General features: G+C 40.1%; 1 protein-coding gene and 1 pseudogene across 2 annotated transcripts; one reads left to right on the top strand and one right to left on the bottom strand.

Moving 5' to 3' along the window:
- Positions 1 to 5,320: 5,320 nt before the first annotated feature.
- LOC146461637 (uncharacterized) lies at positions 5,321 to 8,508 on the top strand. 2 transcript variants are annotated; one of them, XM_085086647.1, is made up of 3 exons: positions 5,421 to 5,558; positions 5,614 to 7,207; positions 8,003 to 8,508. In XM_085086647.1, exons 2-3 carry the CDS (start codon positions 5,633 to 5,635, stop codon positions 8,174 to 8,176), a joined length of 1,749 nt encoding a protein of 582 aa, XP_084942773.1. In that variant the 5' UTR covers positions 5,421 to 5,558; positions 5,614 to 5,632; the 3' UTR covers positions 8,177 to 8,508. The 2 variants fall into 2 exon arrangements, with proteins under 2 accessions (XP_084942772.1, XP_084942773.1); XM_085086646.1 differs by having other exon boundaries at positions 5,321 to 7,207.
- A 6,198-nt stretch (positions 8,509 to 14,706) lies between these two features.
- LOC146461636 (uncharacterized) lies at positions 14,707 to 18,071 on the bottom strand (annotated as a pseudogene).
- Between the last annotated feature and the right edge of the window lie 1,309 nt (positions 18,072 to 19,380).

Raw genomic sequence — 19,380 nt, 5'->3', positions numbered from 1 at the left:
TGTTTAATAAAAAGCGCCAAACTGATTGTATGCACATAAATTTCACTTTTAGATACATGCCACTAAGAACAAAACAGTTGTCGAGGTTCAGTCAAAGCACAAAACATTTCCCTTTTAACGGTACGAAAAATAATTGAAGTTTGTCTGCTTTCGTGTACGCTTTTCCTTTCAAGGAGATTCATCTTTTATACAGCCGGATGTGAAATAGGCATTAGCCTAGGACGGATTTCTTGTATAGCGTTTTACCGAAATAAGATATTCGGATACCGGGCAAAAAACATTTCCTCTTGCTGTTCAGTTGTAATGGTAATGTATTTATATACTGTGAGGATATAACGTCATTTCCCGCCTTTATCTCGGTTAGTATGCAAACACTCGGTGAAAAATGGCAAGCGATAGATTTGTCTATATAATAAAAGAAAAGTACACGGTGGCTTCAAGATATGAATTTTATTTTCTCGTGTTATAAACAAATTTTTACCACTTGAAAATAAAATTCGTATCTTCGCGCAACCATGTAATATCCTCTACTTACGTTTTTGATTCTGACGCATGGAATAAACCTTTGGAAATTTGAAGGATAGAGTTACAGTCCTTCAGGAGTAAAAAGAGCGAGTGCGGAGTTTGCGAAAATTAATTTCGCGACAATCGCGCTTTCAAAACTCCCATTTATTTTACCCATTAGATTGGCCCATGGGCTGTAGTAGTAATAGGGGGTCAAAATTAAGCCCAGTTAGTGTATAGGTATAGGTATAGGTATAGGTATAGATAAATCGTTGATATGCATAAGGGTCGAGTCAATGACGTCATCTATTGTTACAAACTAGGGAAAAATGCCTTCCTCCATACTAATTAATTAAGTGATTAGGTAGTGCCTTCCTGCATGCTAATTTTTTGACTTCCTCCATACTAATAAGTGCCGAGGTTTACTAATGAGCGTCACTCTTGCACAAAGGAAACAATGAACATGCCCAGACTTGATCGCTCTATATCCACCCTGATTGGATCTTAAGATTTGTATGGTCAGTTTGAATAAAAGCTCGCTTTCTCTTGATAACGTCACTCCTGGGAAAATGTATCTCCGAGATTTCAGGTTATTCGTGACGATTATCGATCAATACCGTTACAAAAACAAAACACACATATATACACAAAGTGGCGCTGGGAACTCTATATTTCAAGTTTGTTTGACAATAACGAAAGTGTTTTCTCCTATCTATATCGAGCAAATGAAAAAACTATTAAAGTCGCACCGTTAGTCAGTTAATTATGCGAGTTCGCAAGCCTGAAGTTGCATACAAATTAGTTCAGTTCTGCTGAAAAAACCCTAAGGGAGTATCTTGACGAATTAGTATATAAAAAAAATTTATATAACTTAACAAAAATCAATTGAAACACGCGACTTATAATTGCTAGCAGTAGAACCAGACAAGAGATACCGTTTTAAAAACTTTATTAAAAACCAAAAAAAGAGAAAAAAGAGTCAAATACACAGCGATTTCAAGCGGATGGAAATTACTTAATATTCATCTCCGTTCTCCTCTTTAGAAGGGGAGTAGAAATCGGCTTCCAACGTCTTCACGTTTTTGTGTGTAACTGCTCCACAATCGTGACACCGAAGAAAGCCCTCTTTCATGTAATTTCTCCCCTCGGGAATCTGGTGATCGCATATACGACAAATCTTGTAGTAATCGTGCCAAAAGCATTTAGGACATTTTATGATCAAGGTACAGTACACATTAGAATTCTCGCAATGTTCACAGGGACTTTTGGACTGACTGAAGGTGGTGGACGTTTCAGGGTTATTGCTTTCTGTTACCTTACTGTCGTTGTCAGTGTCGTTGTCGCTCCCTTTGATGCCTTCAGCTTCCACGCCATTCTCAGAACCCACTTCCTCCTCCTCCTCCTCCTCCTCCTCCTCCTCCTCCTCCTGATTTTCCATGTCCGTTGAACTCTCCTCGTTCTTACTCCCGTTATCGGAAGTATTTTTTACATTGCGGTAGCCTTTTTCCTTTTCTATTAAATCACTTAACAACTTTTTGTTCTTGATTAAACCTTTATCGATTCCTAACTCTGCAAGTCCATCTAGAAACGTATTCAGCGTACGAGGTTTGGTAATCTCATTGTTATGAGGGCGTAACACATACTCAACTAGCTCGGCGATGTTTGTGACGGGAAAGATACGTTTATTTCGAAGTAATTGTCCGCGGGGAGTCCAGAAAAGAATATCTTTAGACGCGGCCATTCTATGCAGCAAATCCGAAGCACGCTTTACCGGCACTGCTCGGGAAAGATGACTCAAAACATCTTTTATTCTTGGTTCTTCACCCTTGCTTTCATCATCAGAACTTTTGCTTTCTTCATGTTCACTCTCGTGTTCTTCTTCAATCAAATCTATCTTTCTCTTGATATTGATCAGCACTCGTTAAAGGCAAGTGTAAAATGAATGTACCAGGCCTGTGTGGTTTCGTTTATAACATTAGCAATCCCAAGCTACTTATAACAGGGGTTAACAACTCTTGAATAAATCCACCACCCTCTTGTGCAAGGAATCGCTTCTTTGTTTTGTAAGGGACTTTTGATCTGGCCAGGTTAAGTTAAGCACCCTTATATGGCAGCAATATCCGCTTATTTTCTTTAGAGATGGGAATGTGTCCCTTGAGTATATTGTATAAGACTTGGACTAGTGCATGCAGTTGCTGTGGAATAGCTGTCTTTAAAATAAATTGGCGCTGATGATCAGAACAGTGAGCTAATAGCTGAAGAAAACCACGATTGTTGTTCACTACACGAGACATACCTGTAGAGTGAGCTAAGGCGAATGAGTTGCTTACATTTATTGTGGGGAAACAATAGAAATGTGGTGGCGGTGGTGGAGGTAAAACAATAGAAATGTGGTGGTGGTGGTAGTGGCGGTGGTAGAGGGAAAACAATAAAAATGTGGTGGTAGTGGTGGCGGTGGTAGAGGGAAAACAATAAAAATGTGGTGGTAGTGGTGGTGGTGGTAGAGGGAAAATAATAAAAATGTGGTGGTAGTGGTGGTGGTAGTGGTAGAGGGAAAAGAATAAAAATGTGGCGGTAGTGGTGGTGGTGGTAGAGGGAAAACAATAAAAATGTGGTGGTAGTGGTGGTGGTGGTAGAGGAAAAACAATAAAAATGTGGGGGTGGTGGTGGTGGTTGTAGAGGGAAAACAATAAAAATGTGGTGGTAGTGGTGGTGGTTGTAGAGGGAAAACAATAAAAATGTGGTGGTAGTGGTGGTGGTGGTAGAGGGAAAACAATTACAATAACACGGTGGTGGTGGTGGTAGAGGGAAAACAATAAAAATGTGGTGGTGGTAGTGGTGGTGGTGGTAGAGGGAAAATAATAAAAATGTGGTGGTAGTGGTGGTGGTAGTGGTAGAGGGAAAAGAATAAAAATGTGGCGGTAGTGGTGGTGGTGGTAGAGGGAAAACAATTACAATAACACGGTGGTGGTGGTGGTAGAGGGAAAACAATAAAAATGTGGTGGTGGTGGTGGTGGTGGTGGTGGTGGTAGAGGGAAAACAATAAAAATGTGGTGGTAGTGGTGGTGGTGGTAGAGGCGGTGGTAGAGGGAAAACAATAAAAATGTGGTGGTAGTGGTGGCGGTGGTAGAGGGAAAACAATAAAAATGTGGTGGTAGTGGTGGTGGTGGTAGAGGGAAAAGAATAAAAATGTGGCGGTAGTGGTGGTGGTGGTAGAGGGAAAACAATAAAAATGTGGTGGTAGTGGTGGTGGTGGTAGAGGGAAAACAATAAAAATGTGGTGGTAGTGGTGGCGGTGGTAGAGGGAAAACAATAAAAATGTGGTGGTAGTGGTGGTGGTGGTAGAGGGAAAACAATAAAAATGTGGTGGCGGTGGAGGGAAAATAATAGAAATGTGGTGGCGGTGGAGGGAAAATAACATTAGCAATCCCAAGCTACTTATAACAGGGGTTAACAACTCTTGAATAAATCCACCACCCTCTTGTGCAAGGAATCGCTTCTTTGTTTTGTAAGGGACTTTTGATCTGGCCAGGTTAAGTTAAGCACCCTTATATGGCAGCAATATCCGCTTATTTTCTTTAGAGATGGGAATGTGTCCCTTGAGTATATTGTATAAGACTTGGACTAGTGCATGCAGTTGCTGTGGAATAGCTGTCTTTAAAATAAATTGGCGCTGATGATCAGAACAGTGAGCTAATAGCTGAAGAAAACCACGATTGTTGTTCACTACACGAGACATACCTGTAGAGTGAGCTAAGGCGAATGAGTTGCTTACATTTATTGTGGGGAAACAATAGAAATGTGGTGGCGGTGGTGGAGGTAAAACAATAGAAATGTGGTGGTGGTGGTGGTGGCGGTGGTAGAGGGAAAACAATAAAAATGTGGTGGTAGTGGTGGCGGTGGTAGAGGGAAAACAATAAAAATGTGGTGGTAGCGGTGGTGGTGGTAGAGGGAAAAGAATAAAAATGTGGCGGTAATGGTGGTAGTGGTAGAGGGAAAAGAATAAAAATGTGGTGGTAGTGGTGGCGGTGGTAGAGGGAAAACAATAAAAATGTGGTGGTGGTGGTGGTGGTGGTGGTGGTAGAGGGAAAACAATAAAAATGTGGTGGTGGTGGTGGTGGTAGAGGGAAAACAATAAAAATGTGGTGGTGGTGGTGGTTGTAGAGGGAAAACAATAAAAATGTGGTGGTGGTGGTGGTGGTGGTGGTTGTGGTAGAGGGAAAACAATAAAAATGTGGTGGTAGTGGTGGTGGTGGTAGAGGCGGTGGTAGAAGGAAAACAATAAAAATGTGGTGGTAGTGGTGGCGGTGGTAGAGGGAAAACAATAAAAATGTGGTGGTAGTGGTGGTGGTGGTAGAGGGAAAAGAATAAAAATGTGGCGGTAGTGGTGGTGGTGGTAGAGGGAAAACAATAAAAATGTGGTGGTAGTGGTGGCGGTGGTAGAGGGAAAACAATAAAAATGTGGTGGTAGTGGTCGTGGTGGTAGAGGGAAAACAATAAAAATGTGGTGGCGGTGGAGGGAAAATAATAGAAATGTGGTGGCGGTGGAGGGAAAATAATAGAAATGTGGTGGCGGTGGTGGTGGTGGTGGAGGAGGAAAACAATAGAAATGTGGTGGCGGTGGTGGTGGGGTATGGCAAGCCGAATGTAGCAAAATTTAATGTTGTCATTTTTATTTAATTTAATCCCTATATTCATTTAATTTTTTTTATCTCGGTTTAATTTAATACATGAATCTTTTTAATACTTTCGTGTGTGTATTCAGTTTAAACCAAAAATAAATTCATTTTATTTAATCTTTAATTATTTATCCATCCGGCGTTTTTCATTTAATCCTGGAGGGAGGCCTGGGTCGAGCTTTAGGGTCTGCGAAAGCCTGGGGAAAGCACGAGGTTTAGAGAGTCGCCATTTTAAGACTTAAAACAAAATGGATGGCCATGGGAGAATAATCGAAGCTGCTGCGCTGTTACGTAAGGCATCTGAAATGCTGTTAGAGGGTGAGGGAACTTCTAGTTCAGCTTCAACTGCATCGACGTTGTCAGCAGCGGCGATACATTCTAGGCCGACCATTCCGATTCGCCAAGTAGGCAACGGGGCTTGTGCGGAAACCTTGTCACGCGCGAGGGCAATGATGGAAAGCAGTAGAAATGGTGGGGTTTTTAGAAGACTAAACCAGAGCGAAAGATTGAGAGCATCGTCGGGGACAAACTTTCCTAGAGGAAAGAAAGGAAAGAAAGCTGAACAGGTGAAAGAAAAACCTTTTGAATTTGCCTTGTTGAATTGTACTAGAGAAGACAGTGATGATGAAGAGGATGACAACTTAAGGAGAGAAATGATTGTCGAAAGAGGCCTTGTAACTCTTGGAGAATTGGACAGCGAAACCACTATCAGGGAAAAGTTGGTGTCATCTCTTAAACATAAGTATAGCATGATTGGACTGAACGACTTTCAGTTTGTTATGGTAGCTCAGAAGAAAATATCCATCCTGCATTTGAGTAAAGGAGCTGAATACAGCTATGAAATTGTGAAGAAACTTGTAGGTCAAGGGTTGTTGTACATTAGAATGAAGAAAAATTTCCAGTTTGTCATAGATGAACAGGTGTCAGAGGACAGTGAATCAGACCCCCCACAGGTACTATCCACTTCAGGTAGCACCTCGGCCCCTACAGCTGTACTGTCTACACCAGTTGAAACCTTAGCACCACGACCACAGTCCACTTCAGTCAGTACCCTAGCCCCTTCAACTCTACGTTTTCCTCCAAATACCGTGCAGTGGGATAGTGACCCTCCAGGAATCGATCAACCTTCCCCTATATATTCAATATCAGAGGAAAACAACAAAGTTCCTAGTGACTTCTTTTCCACTGTAGTAAATGAATTTCCATCCAGTATTTCTAAACCAACGGAAATGTTGAGATACTTACAAAAACAAATTGTCAAAGGAAGGCCATTGGAGGTCACTGATCCGACTTCATCCCTCGAAGGAGAGACCAACTTCATAACTGTGGATCGGCATGACATTCTTAAAACCACTTTTGAGGAACTTTCAGGTGTGACTGATCCAAGGGTCACCTTTGAGATCCAGTTCTATGGTGAGGTTGCTGTAGACAGCGGTGGGCCTCGGAAGGAATGGTTATGTCTTTGCAATCAGAATATTAAGCAAAAGTATTTTGACAGTGGGCTCAAAGAACACTTGTCTGAGGATTACTTTTATGTTGGACAAATGGTGTGTATTTCGCTTCTACAAAATGGGCCTTTGCCCACATACATACCAGAGGAAATTCTAGAATCCATTTTTGCTGACAAGGGTCAACAGTTATCTTCTTGTGTCTCTGAGCTTAAGCGAGGTATGGACACCCTAGGAATACCTATGTTTGGGAGAAAGTATCCCATGTTCCTCTACCTTTTACGGCCATCATGCTCAAATGACAGTGCCAAGTTATCAGTGAAGAAGCTTTTGTTTTTGTTGAAAGCAGAATTCTCAGAAGAAGGTTCCAACAGCCGCCCCTGTGAAAATGCTGTCTATGCAATGTTTGTCAAATATGTCAGAGAGGTTTCAAGTGGACGAAGGGTTGTTACCCTTGAGAACATTCTCGAATTCGTTACTGGTGTTAGTGATGAACCCCCCCTTAGTTTTGGAGTGGGTCCACACCTTGAGTTTGTGGAACCTACAGTCTATGAAGCAAAGTCTTCACAGGAAGAGGTAATCAATGTTAACTGCTCAATGTAAAAACTGTGCATTTAGAATCAAGTTCATTGTACCAGCTATTTATGTAGTGGAATGGTTTTCATCACAACCTTTTTGTACATGTAAGCTGGCCAATGAAGAAAAATGCAGTATTTAATGAATATTATATAACATTTATGATAAGACACTATTGTGGAAGGTCCATTTCATGTTAACCTAGACTATGTTTATCAGCTCTGAGATTTCCAAAAAAATCCATCAATTTTACATGGTGGTGACAGCAAAATTTACCTTCACATGTTTGAGTTTTACCTTAAAGAATGTACGGTAATAAGGCTTATCCTTGTCAAAGTTTTAAGGATTTAAAAAAAATCCCCACAGACAGTCCTTCTCAGGACTACACTCACCCAGATGATCATAATTTATGACTCAAACCATTTACAATTTTAAGGATTTAAATATCACAAGGTTCAAGGTTCATCTATTTCACACTATTTACACAACATTAACATAGAAAGTAAAGTATTACAACAGATAATTACAGGATAAAAATAAATACAGTACAAATTATAAAATGTGTGTGGTGGTCAAAGTAGCAAAGGCTTTCTAGTTGACCACCACAATTTATTTAAAACCCAGTTAGACAATGTTCAGTAGAGAAGAGGGAGTGAAAACTTATTGGTCGATTCTCAAATTTGTTCACCAGCATGTAGTATATTTTCCCCCAAACATGAGCATTCTTCCAATTTTCCTGGCTCAAGGTTTTAAGTTGTCCTCACAATTCACTTACATGGTATCATTTTTCTCCAGGATACTCATTCACAGAAGAAACGGATAACAGCAGATTTTCTCCCAAGGTCTCAGACTTGTTCAAACACATTGCATTTGCCAAGAGGAAATAGACTTTTCCCACTTCCACCAGAGGAAGAGCTGTTCAACCTTTATGATTATGCATTCAAGAATGCACACTTTGGTATCAAATAACTAGACTTGACAGTGAGAATTTAAAAGAGGTCTGTTGTGTAAAGGTTTTATGCATGGGTGGGTGGGTGGGTGGGAAGGGCAGGGCACCCCAGAGAGAAATTCTACATGTGTCTTATCAGTGACGAAGTGGTGATCGTCATGCCACAGTGCTCTTTGTAAATTTCTTTTCCCAAACTCAAGAGACAACAAAGAAAACCTGGCTGTGATTGGGATAATCAAATCCATGACAAAACATGTCACCAGGCAGAAATTCTGATTAAAATGTTTCAGCTTGGTAATAGCTCTTGCATGTCAAGCAGTTTTAAAAATTGTTCAAAATATTCAGGCCACATAATTAAGAGTGGCCGTCTGTAATTTTCGACTAATGTGTTTTGGGTAAGAAAAAATAAAATTCCTCAAACTTTCTCAAAACAAAGGACTAGGTAACTGATTTACATTGATATAACTCTTGGGTGAATCAAATAAATATTTTAGCTGTAGGACGAATAATTTGGTTTTTCAGCTCTCTGAAGGCACTCAGGGATCATTTCACTACAGATCGTAAACATCTGGGTCTGGAAATAAAGCGTAGCTAAAACTAAACGCCAAGTTGGAACTCGAAATCAGAAGACATTTATGATTAATTCAGGACGGTTATTTCCAATTTTAATAAAAAGCTGAATATTTTATCGATTTTTTAACTTGTCTCTTTTGTAAGCCATTTCGGCAGTTACAAAAATCGGCTAAATTCAAATGAAAATATCGCCAATGGTACATTACTAGACTTCATAAAAGTACACCCCAGTTAAAGAGCAACGTCTTCCCTTCAAATATCTGCAATAAAATTTTGGGGCCAACGTACCTACGAAATTTGACAGTTGAAATTACAAAGTGCACTTTCGTAAACAAACACTAAATTTTCAAATAGCTCAACGACGACGAGTCAATGACATACGGAGGAAAACAATCTAAAATCCCCTCGTGTCATGAAATACCCGGAGTGAATAAAATATTTTGCTTCCTGTTATATTTTTTGTGGATTAAAAACATATTTTCGATGAATCATTCGCGAATTTTGAAAGAAACAAGACAAGTTTTCAAAAAGTATTGTTTAATTGTCACACCACCTGTTCAAAAGATAAGCAAATTCCGAACTTCAAAAACAATCTAAATCGATAAATTATTTGACTTCTATTCCATACGTGGGCCAAAGGCTATCTAAAAGAAACGTACCTTTACAGTGGAGTGTACTTTTGCGGCCAGATGGTGAGGATCTGTGAAACGCACGTAACTGAGTCTCGCAAAAATTTACGAACTTTCAACAAGTTGGATTGCGTGACATGGGCACAGAAACTTGTCCGCCCACCTGTCCGTCCATCGATGATCAAGTAATTTCGCGTTCAGTTTGGCGACGTTTACTGAAGGGGTTGAGGGGCATTAAAGTTAGTCGAAAGTGAGCTTTTGTTTATTCTCTCGTGACAATCATTGGCCCCTACATAAAGCAATTGCTACTTAATACAGGTCATGACGACATGCGGTTACTCAACCTTCGTCGGTGGAACATGTAGTTTTAGTGCAGCAAATCCTGCAGTGGTGAGGAGTATAGCGCTAGAGAGTTGTGTCAAGGACAGAAAAGCACGTATAAAATCATGCGACGCCCGTGATGCTTCCTTACAAAATGAGGCGCAGTTAGTATTATATACTCGGATTGCTCCTAGCTAGAGCAGGTAATCAACTGAACCAGAGTAGTAATGCAATAATAACAAATTTATAGTTTGAAGTTACACTATTCCTATCCTTAATTAAGAAAACGTTTACAAATCTGCTTGATAAAAAGGACAATTCCAACATAATACCTGCTCAAGAAATTAAGATTAAAACAAGATGCCTATACTGGCATTTACGTGTGATGCCCCTTGATTCTTATAATTGTATGCTTCGCAGACTATCCTAGCTAATGGAATATTTTGAGTCACAAAGATAGCGTTATGTTGTTTCCCTTGTGTTACGCGTCTTATATTTATCGTTGCACCGGAATTTCTATTACAATAACGTGGCCTGACTCACGTTTCTGGTTATGTAAATAAAAGTGTAAGATTACAAATTGTTTTCGTTTCACCAAAAAAAAAAAAAAAAACAGAAAGAAAACAGGCAAAAAGCTTTCCTAAATGAAAACCTTTAGTACAAATGGACAATCAAGCCTTTAATCTTTTTGTAAAGTGGATTTCCAGTTGCGTTTAAGCATCAATTCGACAAAGTGATGCGATCTGCGTTTTAGCTTAATACCAATGACCTTTCCCTCGCATATTCTGGATGGTTCTACAACTGTCAAACAGAAGCATCATTCCTTCGCCTTGAACTCTCCGATTTCCACCGTGTTTACTGTCGAGTGCTTCTTAGAAGTTATTCTTTCGGTTTACCGCTTCAAAAGGCTTAATTTTCTTTTTGAAAACGGCACATTGGAATCTAAAACATTAAAACAATATGGCCACGCCACTAAAGTCAAGCCTTTTCAGTTCCACCGAGAGACCACTAGGACCTGAATAATCACAATAGTAATTAACTCCCCTCCGATCCCTCCTGACCTACACTAAGATATTGCATTCTGATTGGACCGTTTTTGTTAAAGACAATAAGGACAATAGGAGACAAAAAGATCCCCTCTAGGAAAAAACTGAATTTGATACATCTAAAACGAGTTAATAATTGAAAGATGCGGATTTGTGGATACAAAGAAGAACAAACGGCCCCCATTTTATAACGTGGGCTGCACAGGCATCCCACGTAACTAGCCCGCTATTTGAGTTGCGTTATGTTACTTCTCACGTAGAACTCCCACCCCCTCCGGGGGAGGAGTAAAGGGTAAGGTGGGGGATGAGGAGGGTCTGTGGTTTCATCGTCTTAGGTGTGGAAAAGTTCAACCAGGCGAGCAGGAGAAGTGAACACAAACTTCTGGAGAGGAATCGAAAAAACAACCAAAGTAGGAACTTTTTGGTCCCATGCGCTCTCCGTGCATTCCCTTGCGAGCCTTCCCCGGTCTCGGAAAGGACACGACTGCTACGTAGGCAACGAATTTCAGGGTAAAATGATTTATGTTTAATGGTTACTTTTATATTGTAAGGGTAATGCCGTAAAGATTCATTTTTCTGATTTTTAAACTACTATGACGTCAATAAATTCCAAAATGATGGGGCGCGCGGAAAGTTTTAAAAGCAAAAGTCGTTTTCCTTCCAAGGGAGTAGGAGAAATGAACGAAAAATTTCTGGAGACTGAAGGGGAAAAAGAACCGAGGTAGGCACTTTTTAGTCCCCAAGCACTCCATACATTAACTCGCTACCCTCCCCCACGAGCCTTCCCCGCTCGTTTATCAACTTCGTTGACGGATATCTCTTTTAGCAGCTGTACAATACCCGAGGTTAAGGAAAGCTCCACTCAGTAGAATTAGAGAAGAACAACGATTCCCACGATGAAGACGATCAACCAACAAAGCTCTTCACTTGCCCGGTTGACGGATATGTAAAACTTTTCCAGCGTTACAGCTCTTTAGAGAACCATGTTCAGTACGGTAAATGTGAAATTGTCCTCGAAAGGGAGAACTTATTTGACAAGGCCAGAATCGCCTAGAGAGACAAACTTCTCCGTGGTTCTGATATTCAACCAGCTAGTGGCAAGATCCACGCTTCGAGGCCCTGCTGAAGAGATTCAAACACAAGGCTGGGCACGATAAAGAAGGTTGAACGTTTCACTGAAACTGTAAGAATGCTACCTCAGGGACGTAACCAGGATTTCTAGGGGGGGGGGGAGGGGGTCCCAAATTGGTTCCAACGAAAACGGTTGGTCTAAAATCCTCACATTACGTACATACAAGACCAGCCCAGACCCTCGCTCGCTTGACATGGTCGACCTCAGGTATGTTTTTAACCTTCTTAGTGTACTGAATGAGCGCTCACATTCAGCTGACGTTATCGGCAACGTGCACAAAATGCACTCCTTTGACTTCTTGGATGGCGGGCCTGTTTCCTCTGCTTGTTCGACGCTTCCTCTATGTGCTTTGTCGTCGTTCTGTCTCTTCGGTTCTGGGATTGGAATTTCATCAATATAATCGATGTTAGGGCCGGAAAAATGTCTTGATTCGAATTTCTTACGCATTATCACTAAATGTTTCGCTGTGCCTACCTTTTTGGTAAAAAGAATGCATCGATCTTTTGCCATCGGGACATTGTTACGAAAACCACCAGCTCGCACAACACCAATGGATCGTCTACTGATTTAGCGGGAATTTCTGCTGTGCACACACGTGCATCTTGTTACACAGGAATCGCAGCTCTGCTCATGTCTCCGAAAATGCAAATGAAACGCAAGTAGGTACCACAATGACGTTCACTGTACTTTGTAAGCATAGAACAAAACGAAGAATTTCAGGAATCGAGAGTCCATTACACTCTTGCTGGGATAAAATCACTGTTAAAAATAGGAGAGGAGGGGTTTCGGAACCCCTGGAACCCTCCCCTGACTACGCCCCTGTACCTTGATGAAAAGTTTTCCATTGGCCAGGAAACCGGTCATAATGACATGCATGTGACATAAGGTTTGCTAAGGACAAAGGCGGAAATAGAAGGTTTACAGTAGATGATTTCCTCACTCCTCAACAAGTCCAATCTTATTTTGCAGAGCGGCTGCTAAGCTAGAGAACAGCCAAGAAGACACCCCTGAAGAAGACATAATTGCCGCTGTGGGCGGGCGAAGCTGCTTATTTACTAACTCGCCAAACTATTCTTGACCAGTGTCTGTTATCCCATCCAGTCAATTTCGAATCATTTAACCTCTGTAACTTAAATACGTCGAATGGATTCAAAGAGCTTAGCATCGTCATGCTCCGCAAAATGTGTAAATCTTGACTTTGATTTAATAGATGTCACCCATTGCTCAACGGCACGTAAGGCACCTTACATCGAATTGCAAAGGTGTCTTGTGGATGAGTGCAGCTGTGCACTTTACCAAAAATGATTGCGAAATTTTTGCATAAGTCTTGTAACAAAACGGTATATAACAGTTAGCATTTGATGTATTTTCACGTCTTCCATGCCTTCGAGTTGTACTTTACTTCCTTTCGTGGATATTACGTAGAGAGATGTAGACTTGTTGGCGGAATGTAGGAACCGGAACTAGAATATCTCTTCTAGGCTGTCATTAGACAACAAAGGCGTTTCAGAATTTTTATCATGACTCAGACCCCCTTCTAAGAAACTTACTACATGTGCTGCCAGTCTCCTGTAAAGAAAACAAGCAAGGCGGTGCTGCCAATAGAGTTAGCAAAATCCAGCTGAAGCCGGACTGCACCCAGACTGAAAATCGGCGATATTTAGGGGAAACATAGAATGTTCAGTTTCTGCAGTAGGCGCTTGATTGCTTTCTTGTTTAGTTAAGTAGTCTGTATCCGATATCCTCTCTTTTGATATCGCATCACATGAAAAAACGTTTTCTTTAAAACTGATATCACATAATCATTTGCGCGGCTCGGCACTCACGTCTTCCCGACCCGAGTGATCTGGGGACGACAATGTGTATGTAACGCAATCTTTTTCGCCTTGCCAACTGCTGGATCAGGAGATCTCTCGCTACTTCATGCGCCACAGAAAAGATACTTCTATTGTCGGAAAGGGAACATTAGCTTGACGACCTCAGTTGTTGTAAGGATCTCGCGAGTCGTTGGATCTTTCGAATACCGTAAAACATTCAGTTTTTCCGTGACGAACAGCGGGAGTTACAGTCAAAGAATGGTCAAATCGAGTCAAAGTTTGCCTTCTTTGTCGAAGACTGTATAAACTTCACCACAAATTCCGCGAAAACATGTTTCCATTCCGTCATCCCACTGGGAAGGTAACTGAAAGCATTCCTTTTTCTCTAAGTCAGAGTATCTTAAGCACGTAAGTGGATTTTGTAATGTTTTTCCTTCGTATTTCATTGACTCGTCGTTGTTGAGCTAATTAAAGATTGCGTTTGTTTACAAAAGTGCACTTTGTAATTTCAACTGTCAAATTTCGTAGGTACGTTGGCCCCAAAATTTTATTGCATATATTTGAAGGGAAGACGTTGCTCTTTAACTGGGGTGTACTTTTATGAAGTCTAGTAATGTACCATTAGCGATATTTTCATTTGAATTTAGCCGATTTTTGTACCTGCCGAAATGGCTTACAAAAGAGACAAGTTAAAAAATCGATAAAATATTCAGCTTTTTATTAAAATTGGAATTAACCGTCCTGAATTAATCATAAATGTCTTCTGATTTCGAGTTCCAACTTGGCGTTTAGTTTTAGCTACGTTTTATTTCCAGACCCAGATGTTTACGATCTGTAGTGAAATGATCCCTGAAAGCCTTCCGAGAGCTGAAAAACCGAAATATTTGTCCTGCAGCTAAAATATTTATTTGATTGACCTGAAAGTTACATGAATGTGAATTACTTATCTAGTCCTTTCTTCTGAGAAAGTTTGAGGAATTTTATTTTTTCTCACCCAAAACACATTAGTTGAAAATTACAGACGGCCACTCTTAAAATGGAGTCAGAGCTAGGCTTTTGTACATTATGCTTTTGTTTCCCCACTAAAATTCTCCACCTTAATGCTCCATTTTACCACTAAAATGCTTGGTCTACCTCAAAATGGTCACTAAAATGCTCGCAAAATATACATTATACAGAGAGTTAAACAGGGTGTTAAGGCTGACTCTATCAAAGGAAGGTATCACAGGGTCACAGTGAAAGCAAACATGGCCGCCTCTAAAACCCTGACTTCTCCTCAGTCTCCACTCGGCTGGGGTATTAGGGTGGCATTTGTAATTTTTTTTTCAATTTCGTGTACAACTCTTCATTTTCTCTTAAAAAAAAATTGTTTTTATTTTCTCTGAAAAAGAATCAGTTTTCCAGAAAATGCCACTAAAATGATCGGAAAAATGCTAGCATAATGTACTAAAGCCAAGTCAGAGCCTGACTTCAACTTTTAGGGTACTTCCCTTCTCTTGCCCCATCCCTCCTGTTAATGTTGATACTGTGGGTGTATATTTTGTTTGGAATTCTTTGGGGTCAAGTGTGACTTCAAATTTGTAACTAGTCTATTAGATCGAGTATTAGTTAATGGTAATGAAGAACATATTTGGATCCATCTGGTTGAGTTTATTTTGACTAAGTGAACACAGCGTTAGATAGAAAATTTACAGTAATTAAATTTTCATGTTGAAATTCAAGCACCTGTTCGGGGCATAACTTTCCTTGAATAAGTGGTTTTTTTTTTTTTTTTAATCTTTTTGTTAACTGAGTGAATACCAAAAACACAAAACAGCAGTAACTATAATATGGCTTTGCACAACAAAATGAAACAGTTCCAAACAAAAAACAACAACAACAACAGCAATCAATTACATCAGGAGGAAACTACATGTATAATTACCATGTAGCCTCTGGGATAGTGGCTTGGGACTTTTTCATTGTGCAAATAAAAGTCTCTTTACTCCTTTATTGCTGTGGCAGTAGAGGTTTATTTATTTACTTTTTTTAAGTGTTCTCATCTTAACCATATTGTCCACCGCTGGCAAGTTTGTTCCTGGAAAAATGGTGCCTCCAATATTGTGCCTTTGTTGTTAATTATGTTGCAAAACTTTAAAAGTAATGTGAAGTTTGCAATCTTTGTCACTCTATATTAATGTTATTGACTATTTGAGCATACAGTTAAGTATAACCAAAGCATGTGGTAGTTGACTAGTACATGTATGTTTAGTTTTGAAGTAGGAACTAATTCAGCTTTCCATTACTTATTTGTAGCCCACTTTGAATTTAGATGGAAACAAAAATTTCTCCTTTGTTAATAAACATGTTACGAAAATAAAGTCATGATTTTTTGAGGGTGAAACATAAGGTTATCCATTGGTTCTGTATACAAGAGGAACAGGCTAATATCCCATCCTTGGCAAGGCTGTGCACTAGTTGTGAAAAGGATCGTTTTTGTTACTTTGAATCTCTTAAAGCACAGCCTTGCCAGGGGTTTGAGCATGCATAATTTCTTTCTTTCATATCTACAAATCTCCTAGTTCTCCAAGTTTCAGTAGCACTTGTTCTAATGCTTCCATATAGACATCAATGCCCATTTCACTCGAGTGTTTTAAGGGATCCACTCTCTCCAAAACAAACGACTCTAGCAAATCATTAACTCCCAAGTTAACTGCTTCAACAACAACATGATTATCACTTTCAGTTGAAGACGGTCCCTGAGGGTCATATCCATAGATTTCTATGTTTGATGGCTGTTCATCTACTTGGCCATGTGATAATGGGTTGTCATGATGAAACATACCATTCAGCCACATTTGGTATGGAGACCAGTTTCTCTCTGTATGCACCTTGTGATTATTAAAAGCTTCCATAAACTCACTTAGAGCATTGTTAATTCTTGGAGTAAACACTAAATGTAATGTGAACAAATGAACAGGATAATCAGGATTAAGGATACCAGTAGACTCCATTGCATAAAAAAGATAATAGTAGAGGTGGCAAACACATCTAAATACATCCCTCCATAACCTCTCTATTCGCTGGTTGTGAGTAGACGGACCAGCAATAAAACTTCCCCTTCCTTCTCCTCTTTTTTGGGTCATGGCATCACAGACGAGAACATTTTCAACACCTTTGTCGACTCTTATCCTCGATGGCCAAAGGTCTCCATCCTTTCTTACAGCATCCAGAAAGAGCTCAAGTACAGTTTCAGCTAAATTATTTGAACTACAAGTCAGAAACATAATTCGTCTCGAAAATCCGTCTATACATCCGTGGATAACAAATTTCCAACGAATCAAAGAGTGATGGCCATCTAAGTGCCAAAGGGAATTTGGCCAAGGTACATGGTATGCTCTGCGTGAAACAACAACCCCCCATCTCAACGCAGTATTCTGCGGATCCACTCTTGCCATGCTTTCTCGTATCCTTCTTCTTTGAATTCTCAAACCAAGTGATCGAATATAACCTCCAACATAGTCCTGCCATGATTTGAGATAAAACTCTCAACTATTTCATCAATTTCCGCATCAGACAGATCATCAAGTCCCGTCATGTTTTCCAAACCGTAGCTAGACACTCTTCTATGTATAGTCCATCTTGAAACACCAAGCATTTCTCCAATCTTAGTCCAGCTAAATCCTAATCCCCGAAGCTCATCGAGCATCTCGGCAGGAATCTCAAAACACGGTCTTCCAGGTGATTCTTTTTTTGCGCGCGGTGAAGGAACAAAATTGTCATCCACAGTCGTTGGAGTGACAGGCATCATCACGATGTAATGGCGTAGTGATGTTAGCACATCTGTAAAAGCTGTTGCAATTGAATCTAAACTCTCCTTGTCCCTGTTCAGAATGTCATCCCAACCCTCCAGCGATCTAATCAACTTAACACTTTGATCAACAACCTCAGCATGTGCCTCTGCAATTTCTCGGTCAAGCATACCATGGAAAATAGCCTCTGCATTGTCGAGAACCGAAATAAGAAACTTTGGAAGGTCTTTCTCGATATCGAAGTCTACAAATTCGTCTCCTTCGTCCGCCATATTTTCGGTGTGTTTCACCCCAGGCTTTCGCAGACCCCATAGCTCGACCCAGGCCTCCCTCCAGGATTAAATGAAAAACGCCGGATTAAATGAATTTTGGCGGATTAAATTGAATGAAATTTTGCCTTTTAAATTAAATGCAGTTAATATCATTAAATTGGATAAATAATTAAAGATTAAATAAAATGAATTTATTTTTGGTTTAAACTGAATACACACACGGAAGTATTAAAAAGATTCATGTATTAAATTAAACCGAGATAAAAAAAATTAAATGAATATAGGGATTAAATTAAATAAAAATGACAACATTAAATTTTGCTACATTCGGCTTGCCATAGTGGGGGCGAAAACAATAGAGTTATATGGCCTGAAAACCTATATAAACGTGCAACATTCTTCCTCTTTCTTAGTCTACATTCTGCACCTGAAGAGTTGACATGAGTTGGTTCTGTTCCTTCTGCGAAAAATCCTTTCGTAGAAAGATAGTTTGCAAAGGCACGTGATGTCCAAACACCACAATGCTGGTTTTCACTTCACTCAGAGCGATGCCGTTTTCTCCAGAAAAATGTCAGCTCTTTCGCTTGGGTGTCAGTAAAACGCGGGGTCGGGGTCGGAGTCATTTTTTTTTTTTTCAACATCACAGGTCATTTGTGGGTCAAATAAGGATTAAAGCCAATATAAAAAAGTTAAGTCTCTAAAGCTTACAAGCTTAGGATAGGTCATCGGCTCGATGCAGTTCCGTATTCTGGCGGACATTAGTTCCGTGAATTGACTACCTTTTATTGTTCTAAGAAACGAAATGAGGCAAAAAATAAAAGGTACGAGGCAATATATTTCCTTGAACTAACAAATTCTCGAACTAGAATGTGCATGATCTTACTATGAACACCCCCGCCGCCTCGTTTGTTACAGTCAATCCATGTCACGCGTGACTATTATTTCCGAGATTGAAATAAACATGCGTTTGAATTCCTTTGAAAAGCTTAGCATTTGAATGGAATGCTTCACAGACAATTCACCCTCCCTCGGAGAGGGTCGTTTGGTGTTATTCACAATGGCAGCCTGCGTACACAGAAATGCCAGTCGCCATGCCACACATTGAATTCGTCAAAGGAATTCCTACAGCTTTGGAGCAGGATTCCTATTTTGATGTGAACACACGGAATTTGATCGTGTTTGATGATCAGATGATTGACGCCAGTAAAGACAAGCAAATTGTGAACCTCTTTACTCGCGGTTCTCATCATCGCAATTTCAGTGTGATTTATATCGTGCTAAATCTATTTTATAAGGGAAAAGGTAACCGCAGCATTAGCCTACACAGTCATTATTTGGTGTTTTTTAAGAATCCACGGGACAAATTGCAAATCTTGACTCTGGCGAACCAAATGTATCCCGGCCAAACGGATTTCTTTTCAAATCAGTACGAAGAGGCTGTAAAAAAAACTTTTGGTTATCTGTTGATTGATCTGAACACCACTACCCAAGACAACTGTAGAGTGCGAACAAACCTCCTCCCCAGCGAAAAAGGCTTTAACCAAGCAGGGTTTCAAGAAAATATTCCTCAAGAGCTTTTAAAATATCTCAAACAACAAAACCTAGTGACACCCCTGCAGTACTTCCAGCTATGCGAAACGATC

Source organism: Pavona decussata, unplaced genomic scaffold (assembly GCF_977016875.1).
Source record: "Pavona decussata unplaced genomic scaffold, jaPavDecu1.1 SCAFFOLD_195, whole genome shotgun sequence".
Taxonomy (NCBI): domain Eukaryota; kingdom Metazoa; phylum Cnidaria; class Anthozoa; order Scleractinia; family Agariciidae; genus Pavona; species Pavona decussata.
Note: the sequence above shows the minus strand (reverse complement) of the source record. Positions and strands in the feature narration are given on the sequence as shown.

Excerpts from the sequence above, each read along its gene's own strand:
- LOC146461637 (XM_085086646.1), top strand. The coding sequence starts at position 5,432 with ATGGATGGCCATGGGAGAATAATCGAAGCTGCTGCGCTGTTACGTAAG. Across the intron at positions 7,208-8,002 it reads CAAAGTCTTCACAGGAAGAG|GATACTCATTCACAGAAGAA; the intron begins GTAATCAATGTT and ends ATTTTTCTCCAG.